General features: G+C 41.7%; 2 protein-coding genes across 3 annotated transcripts in view; one reads left to right on the forward strand and one right to left on the reverse strand.

The window, feature by feature from the left end:
- MAK (male germ cell associated kinase) overlaps positions 1-3,700 on the forward strand; it is a 30,322-nt gene extending 26,622 nt beyond the window's left edge. For both annotated transcript variants that reach the window (XM_014878778.2, XM_014878763.2), the window contains one exon: positions 1,429-3,700. In XM_014878778.2, the coding sequence (XP_014734264.2) occupies positions 1,429-1,580 (152 nt within the window). In that variant the 3' untranslated portion in view covers positions 1,581-3,700. The remainder of the gene's footprint in view (positions 1-1,428) is intronic.
- A 1,614-nt stretch (positions 3,701-5,314) lies between these two features.
- LOC106854736 (transmembrane protein 14C-like) lies at positions 5,315-8,967 on the reverse strand. Its single transcript, XM_014878797.2, has 4 exons — positions 8,783-8,967; positions 8,377-8,478; positions 6,331-6,415; positions 5,315-6,103 (listed from the first exon to the last, which is right to left on the reverse strand). The coding sequence occupies exons 1-4, from the start codon at positions 8,856-8,858 to the stop codon at positions 6,052-6,054; spliced, it is 315 nt and encodes a 104-aa protein (XP_014734283.1). The 5' UTR covers positions 8,859-8,967; the 3' UTR covers positions 5,315-6,051.
- Positions 8,968-9,109: the final 142 nt, after the last annotated feature.

Consider the following 9,109-nt stretch of genomic DNA (forward strand, 5'->3'; position numbering starts at 1 on the left):
AATGTAATAAGTTATGCTCTCAATTGTTTTTGCTCTTTTAATTTTCTCTGTTTAATTTTTTAGTGCCATAATTTTAAATAATTTAATGTAGCATACAAGATCCATTTTTCTGAGGAAAATACCAGGAAAAGTGACCTTTATTGCCAAGATAGTGCAGGCTGGAATCATACTTGCTGATGGAAGATAGGGAATGCCAGTCTACAATAAAAATAAACAGTTTTCAAAGAGGTCAGGGAGACCTGACCCCCCCAGCTTCAGCTCCTTGATGGTTCCCCTTTTTAAATGTCTTGCTCCTCACCTGTTCCTTAACAGTTTCAATCAGCTGCTGAAAAACGCTACCAAAAATAGGTGGCTTTCTCTAAGAAACTGAATGATACCTAGGCACCCATTCAGTTTAAATGTTAAATTTTGTTTTAAAGAGTATCAGTACATAGTAAGACTAAACTTCAAAAGCGGGAATGGAAGGGGCAGGATTTATCTTAGGAACGGTAAGGAAACAAGGGAAAGGTATAGCAGGAATCTGGATAAAAGGGGTCCTGGCTGGCTGATTTTAAAGACTTGGGGAAAATGGCTGAATTAGTCATGAACATGAAGAAATGTCAGCCCCTGCAGCAGGGCAATTACTTTAATCACATGAAACACGAGGAAGTAGCAACTACCTGAAATGTCAAAAAGGGAAATCTGAATAGGAAGGCCAGAAATACATTAGTGTGCTACTGCTAGTGCCTGAGATCAGGTGGGTGCCAATATTAAGAGAAAAAAAAAAGCTTTCAAACTTGGAATAAATCCTAGGAAATCAATGAAGAAATGGGAAATGGAGCAAAGAAGACTTACCACCAAGTACACCTGGAGTTCTGAGCTAAGCATGAGGGAAATAAAAGGTATAAAATCTCAAAATGAGCAAGAGGGCCTCCAGAAGTTGTCTTTCAGTCTAAGCTGTCTGAATCTTATTATTCAGTGTTATAATGACATGCTTATTTAAATATTTGAGATAGAAGAAAGAACACTTTTATACTGTACCAGTTTTGTAATAGGAGATACAGACTTGTAGACATTTGCATTCGTTTTTCCACTGAATTTCATTCTCAGTGTTTTTTTTGAGGGATTGCTGCAAAACAACTAATCAGTAGGTGAGAATAATACACACAAACTATTGGAAGAAATAACCTTATCTGAAACCAAGCATAGACAGCATGGTCTCAGGCACATGGTGACTCTTGGGGTTGTCCTGTGTGGGGCAGGAGTTGGACTCTTCATCCTTGCGGGTCCCTTCCAGAGTGTTTTATGACATATAGAAGACCTAAGCATCTTGCTACATTAGCATCCTTGAGTACCATAAGTCATCTGTAAGCTCTCATTCTTTTCTCTGTAGAGGTATATAAAGTACCTTTTTAGTCATAATTAATTCTGAGTTCTTGTACCTTTCAGATTATTCCTGGAAAAATAAGGCTGCTCGTCCTCCATTGCCAGGTCCTACTTTCAATGCAGCAGGAAAAAACATGAATATCTTAACTCGCCCCCCAATTCAGCGAGTACATGGGAGAACAGACTGGGTGGCCAAATATGGAGGGAACAGATAGAAAATACCATCCTGTGTGGATATTACATGCTCAGCGTTCAGTCCTCCTGCACTTGGAAACCTGAAAAGCCTATTTGCTCCAGCTTTTCCTAAGACTATGCAACAGTAAAGAAAAAAAATAGACCTTGTGTTCTGTTACCTGTATAGTACATATATTACCATGTAAAATACTGGCTGTAAAGTAGGATACAATGAAGTATTGTACAACAAATATTGCCAAAACTGAGAAGCAGATTTCACCTGATGTTTTCTACAGATAGATCTCCTGTTCTCGTACTCTTTGGAATAACTAGCTTTAGGGCTGTTCATCCAGTGCAACATGTGCTGCTGGGATGTGCTTGAAGCACACAAGTAGCACGAAGAAGGGCTGAAGCAGAGCAGCACCAGGCTTCCAGGTGTTAGGCTGGTTCCTTAGCAGGAAGATGAGAGTGAAAGCACAGATCTGGCTTTGTGAAAAACATCAGTCTCCTGCAAGGATTTCAGAACTCACTTGTAACTGAGAGTTACTCGGGGTCTGTAAGGTGCAAATATTCACGTAGCAATGAGAACTGAAACCCTTGTAGTAGGACATAGGCAATCCACTGATAGACACTACCCAAGGAAGGTCTAGAAATATGGCTGGTAGAGGGCTGTTGAATGCAATATTGGAAAATAGCTAAATAAGTACTGAATACTACTTACCAAGCTATGAAGTGAAGCCTAACAATCAGCTTCTGTTTTAATTAACTTGTTGCCATTTTTTGGTCAAAGATCTGTAGAGATTTATCTCTGTCCTGTCAAGAGAGTGTCACAATAACCTTTTAAAGAGCCTAAATCACTGCAATCTGTCAGTCATTTTAAGGGAGAATTAGCCAAAAATGCCTAAGTTATTACTAAACTCTTGTTCCTACATATCTTTATTGAGTGATCAGACTAAACTACAGAGTTTCAATAGGCTACATGAGGAAGAATATTGGTCTGTTCTTCAAAGACATTGCTTTCTGTTTTAGATCTTAAAGGCCAACTTAGGTACCTGAAAACACAGACAAAACTTTAATAATTCAATATGTCACTGTTTATATGTTCATTCAGTACCTTCCCCAGCTTTTATAATAATATTGCCCAAAGGACTTTGCAATGTACAGTAAATTGTTTATTAGGATGTTGAGCTGGGCTACTTCTGTTAACAACATTTAGAATAAATGCTTTAGACTTTATAGTAACATTAAACTTGCCATTTTAAAGTACAAACTGAATATGCTTTTTAAAGATGTAAAGTTGTTAATGATGACTTCAAGCATTGTAAAAAAAAATTATTTGTATGGCTTTTATAAATGGATATTAAAATTTAAACTCCTGTTGTTGACCCAGTGTGTCATAACATAGGGATTACATTAACTTCCTGGAAAGCAATTTAATCTAAAACAGTTGTACCAAAAAGTCAAATATTTTGTTAGGAAAATTGCACTTTAAGAAAACACCACTTTTTTTTAATACTTGTAGAGCTATGCAAGGATAGGGCTGTCTGGTTAACAATGTACTAGAGAGTTTAATTAAATTGCTACTGGTCTAGGAGTATTTCTCATTCCTTAGTACTAAGAGATGCCTCTATGCTACTTAAATGCATCTTAATTTAACTGTAGAACATATCTGTAACTTGCTATGGCAATGAAGGACACCCTCAGACAGTTTGTAACAAGCATAAAAGCTATGATTTTATAATTAAAAAACAAAATAAATTAATCACTTGTCTCTAGTGTGTGATGCCAATGACAGTGAAAAATCACAGCCTGGTCAAGGAATTTACCAATAATGTGCCCATAGCTCACGTGTCTGTGAGTCACCTTAGAGCAAAACAAACGGGTACTGTTTATGGCATTAAATATGGTTAGAAGAAACATGCTGTCCTTGTCACATGCTAATGAACCTTGAAAGGGCTTTGACATAACCAGATCAGTCTGTACGTGTCCACAAGCAAAGCATAACAAGTGTTGAAAAATTATTGTTGCAAACAGCAAAAAAAGGCTAACAGGTTTTGTATAATCATTTAAGTCTGACTTGTTGGTACACATGGGACTGCTAGTGCAGAAATGCTTAAAAAAAATATTATATTCTAATAAAATTTCAAAGGCGTAAAAAGCATGTAAGGCTAAGATTTTTGTCTTGTCCCTTTGCCTGTATTACTGCTGTTTCTCCTGAGCATAAGCGTTCTACCACAAGTTCTAAATGACTTCTACAAGCAGTTCTCAAGTCAACCTATTGCTTTCCAAAGCTAAGGAAACAACAGCAGGGGTTCACACTGATCTAAAAGTTTAAAACCTTACCAGTCCGGTTTTCTGCTTTCTATTGTCTTTATTATGTTAAAGACAACTGCAATCCAAATTCACAAGTTACCTGATTTGAGACCAGCATTATACAATTACAAAACTGCTGGGTCATGACTGTTCTCAGTTTATTTCAGGAGATGCAGTTATATTTGCATCCTACTCCTACAGAGGAAAACTGCTTCAACAGTAGCATGAAGAGGCAAAAAATCCCCCATAAAGCAGTTTAAAGAGAAGTGTCTTAAATGCTAATATCTGCCTTACTAACTTTCTCAAATTAGAACAAAGACATGGAGAAACCTGCCCACCAATGCTACACACTTAAAAGAATGACATACTAACAAACCATCTGCTGTCCTGCACACCCCTTATTTCTATGCAGGGAGGTAGGAGAGAAATGTAAATACAGGTGAACACCTGAAGCTGAACTCTGCAGGGTGATGAATAAAGGCTCTAAGAAGATGCTCTGAGCACAGTTCCCATTCCAGATCTGTCTGTGCTCAAGCCAGCTCTGACCCAAGTTGTCTGGCCTGGGACCAGGCTGCTGATACTGTTTTGCTGGAGCTGCACCCGTTCCTGGCCATGTCCCTGCAGATCTGGAACTCAGTCTGATTGACCTGGCGTCCTGGCTTGACCTCAGCCCTGCCTCATCCCTGTGACTTGCCTGGCAAACCATTGCCCTGCTGGCAGAGCCTGGCTGTGGCCACTGGCCCAGCTCTGCGCCTCCTGCTCACGCAGCACAAGGTCACTGCCCTGCCTGTTTTGCTGCGACAAGGGAGGAGGGAAGAAAAACCACAGGATGTGACCCTCCTGCCAAGGTACTACCCTGATACTCAGAGAATTCTGAGCAACTTCAGAGTCTCACCAATCTAATGGACCAGCCCTCTTGCTTCCATCTCTCTCAGTACCAGGCACCAAAGAAAGAAGGTTGAAGAAATTGAAGCTCAGGATCTGTGCAAAAAGGGACATAAGTTAAATGAGACCAGAAAAGGGATACATTACCATCCATGTGTCTCTTCCAGGATATTTCTCTATGGAAGGTTTATATTTAGAATGATTTCAGGCATTAAGGGAATCAACTGAGGACAATGACTGATCAAATAAGCCCTTTGGTCTTTAAATAAACTTTCATACAGTATTTTCTACATCAAAAACAGATTATCCCCTAAGGAAAAACAAACAAATTAAAAAAGAACCTAATCCCAAACTAAAACCTTTAATACACTTGTCTGAATATGTGGTCTGTATGCTTTTGCGTTCTCCCTCCCAGTTCAGATTCTTATATTTACAAGTTACTAGATTCAGGGATAGAACAGATTATTTATATAATTCATGCTCACAAATATATCCTGCCACCCTGCACGAAAGGCACCAAACTGTATCAGTCCAGATGAACAATTAGAGACAAAATACACTGTGTAGAACACGAAAGTTTGCAATAATAATTTCTTAGTTTATTTAAAATAACATTTTAATAAAGCTGTGCCTATAATTCAGTATTACCAAATAAAGCATATTTTTGATTTATGAGTAGTAACCTGTAGAAGTGAAATGAATGACATATAGCTGAGCTTACAAGTGATTGCAAGGCATGAGAAAGCATTTATTGCATTACAGCAGAGCCTTGACAGCCGGCTCCAGGACTGTGTTTTGTGGGACCAGGTTCAAACACAGTGTTGGGAGAACAAACCTCCTGACTGACAAACACTGTGAATGGATAAACTGGCATGGAAAGGGAAATGGAACATCATAAACCTGTTTATTGTATTAATTGCTAGTGACAAATTGGCAACTCCTCTCCCGTGGTTTCAGAGGTATACATGATTTTAGACAGACAAGTCAGATGTGCATTTAAGCTTCAGTCCTGGATATATCTGAATGCAAGGACCAGGAGGTTTTTGTTAAAAGTAAGTTGCAGGACCAGAAGCTAAACTGATGCTATACTCATATTTTCTTGCTTGCTTTCAGAGCAGAAAATATTAAAACAAATACCATGACAAGGGCTCTCTATGTCAGTCCTTTAAAAATACAACCCACGTGCATTAGGATATGAAAAATACAACGCACAGGTAGCAGTGCCTTTTCCACTTATGTGCAGCACATTTAGGCAGTTGCATTTTTGGGCTTCTCAGTCATGTGTCTTCAAGTCACTTGATGCAGATTTATAGCTTAATAGGTTTTTTCCATCATCTGCAATCCAAGCCGTCCAACCATCAGTAAACTGTGGAACAGAATAGTTGTTATAAAAAGAGGGAGGTGGAGGCAAAAATCCCATAAAGAACAAGAAGGAAGAAAACATTGACATAATTTCATTTAGCTGAACACCACCACAAGATTTCATTTTTACAGAACTTACCATGTAACATTTTTAAAACAATATAATCCACAAATAAGTTCAATAAAATGTCTATTCAATAATATAGATGAGAACAAAGGACAGAGGGTTACCTGGCACCAGCAATTATCCCAGGCATTGCCTTTTTGGAGTTGTAAAATCTCATTCCCATAACAACAGACAAGGTGCCAGACGCCACTGTTGAAAAGAAGCCCAGTCAGAACCATTTGACACAGAAATGCCAGCACATCATTGGTTGGTCTGCTCAGTGTCCAAGTGTGGCAAACAGACCTACACGTACAGACAGGAATGCCTCCCTCTATGACTAAAAAATCTGATTTTCTTCAGCTTCAAAGCTTCATTACAAGCTTCCCAGCAGCTTTGGTAAGCACACTCCACTGTTCACCAGAAGCGAGGAGATCTCATCAGAGTTGAGACGCCGGTCTGATCACACACAAACTCTAATCCTCTGAACAGGTCACTAGCTCTCCCTCAACCCTTATTTACAAAAGAATGATTACTCCCTCGAACACAGGCAAGCTCAAAACTACCAGAAAGCTGGGACGGTGACAGTATTTGCTATGTGGAAGGTAAATATTATTTACACTTCCAATTTCTCTGCGACATTCTGAACTGGAAAGTGGTACTAAATACCACAGCTGGAAAGAAAACAACCCCATTTGAAAATTATTAGAAAACATAAAGCAATCCAAAGGATGAAACTGAAAGAGCAATCAACATCTTAGACACTACTCCAAATTATTTCATCTCTAAATGTGGAGAAGGAATCTCATCAACATTCACATGAAATTTACAGGGCCATTGTTTCTTTGAAGAAGAAAGGCAGGTGAAAGTGCCGTATACCTTTTCCCAAAGCCTCAAGTCTGCATCAGACAGGGTAAAAGGTATTCTAGAGATCTCTGTCAAAGTTCTGTTTCTGCATTTCTACCCCTGATGTAGTGGGACTAACTTACAGCTCTGCAGGAGCTACAGCTGCATGTCGGACGGAGGGCTGAGGAGGAATGGATGGATGGATGGATGGATGGATGGATGGATGGATGGATGGATGGATGGATGGATGGATGGATGGATGGATGGAGAGCTGTACTAGACTGTCACACATCTCTGCTTACAAGAGGTCAATTTGAAAGCACTTCACACACATCAGGATATAAAAAATCTGGTCATCCCTCTTCCATGACGCTGCCTAAAAACCCGTGCCAGAGATGCACAGCACTCCCATAGCATGTCAGAGTGGAAGGACAGTTCACAAATGGAAATTGTGCTTTACATTGAGCTGCATTCTATGTTTCATTCCTTACCACAAGGCTGATCCTCTACAGTGGCTTCATAGAGCCTTTCAGCACATTAGTCCTATTGCTTTAAAATAGTCTTAAATCACTGTAAAGCTATAGCACTAGTAACATTATGGAGTAGTTACAGAACTAGCAGGATCCTCAAGAAGTCATCCAGGATACCCTAGTGCCTGAAGTGCCACCTGATAGTGGTTTAACCAGATTACACTCCTGCAGCAAAGGAACTCCCTAAGGTTCACCTGAGTGCTTCATAATACTTTCCACAGTGATTTCATCCTTCTCCTTCCCCTGAAGAGTTAACTGCAAGCTTAACACCCACAACTTCTTGTAAGTTCTACTGTAAGCAAGCAGATAGACCACTACCTCTTTTCTTTTACATACTGTTTCTTCCAGAGTGTACGATGCATTGGAACATGCACTGCTCCTGAGATGCTTGTGCAAACCAGGGTTCCATAAGGCCACATACCACCTGTCACAGTGCTGTCACTAGAGCAAAAATAGTGCTTATTCCACCACCATAGGCTAAAAACACTGCTTCACAATCAAAAATTTTCCTCGTATGTTTCCTCCACCTAATGTGCTGGTTTAACATAGTATCTAATCTGGCAGAGGAGACAGGTATTTCTCACCAACTCTGGATTCAAACGGGACAATCCAGGTCTTCAACCCAGGTATCGTGCTCTTACACAAACACCTCCTGGCTTTGGGCAGGAGGCCCTGCCGCCACTTAAAACACTTGTATAGGTAAAAGGACACAGGGCAGCTGAAACATTCTAGGAAAAAAAGAGTCCTGTTCCCACCGCTACCAGTAACACTCAGTACTGGGCTGCCGAGCACACTTACCGAGGGAAAGCCACACATTCTTCGGATCTTTGGACTGCTGGTAAGCGCCTAGTCCCGCTAAGCCGCCGAACAGAAGCCCGGCAGCTAGAGAAGGGACGCTGCCTTGAATAAAAAATAAAGCAGTCAGCGGAAGAACACGCACAGAGTCAGCCTGCACACCAAACGAAAGCACTTCGCGACTTTCCCGTACTAGCAAATCCACAAAACCAACCTAAGCAAAGCATTAGGGGTTAGGCTGTGGGGGTTGAGGAGGTTTTTTAAGACATTCTGCGAGCACCGTTTCGGTGGCAACAAGGATTTAGCGGGACTGGCGGGGTCGCTGCCGGCAGCGGCCCCGGAGCGCGGCGGAGCCGAGCGGGCGCTGCCTGCGGGCACGGCCGGGACAGGGACGGCCACCAGCACCCACCTGCCTTGGCGTAGCCCACGACACCGCCCGTGGCCACCAGCGCCGCGTAGCCGAAGCCCAGCCAGTCGTACTCCATCTGCGGGCAGCAGCCAAGAGCCGGGCAGGGCAGGGCAGGGTACGGCAGGGCCGACCTTGGGCCGCTCTCCCTCCGTCCCTCCCCGCCCCGGGGCCGCCTCCCGGAGGTCCCGCCCGCCGCCCGTGACGGCACCCGGGGAAGGCCGCGCCGTGGCCGTGCTGGTTCGGCTCCGGGGGGATTTGCTTGATTGACTGCCCATCAGTAACACAGGTGGGAAGTCAGAAGTCAGAAACACCCACCTCCCCTTTTCC

The sequence above is a fragment of the Sturnus vulgaris genome, chromosome 1 (genome assembly GCF_052056855.1).
Source record: "Sturnus vulgaris isolate bStuVul1 chromosome 1, bStuVul1.hap1, whole genome shotgun sequence".
Classification (NCBI taxonomy): domain Eukaryota; kingdom Metazoa; phylum Chordata; class Aves; order Passeriformes; family Sturnidae; genus Sturnus; species Sturnus vulgaris.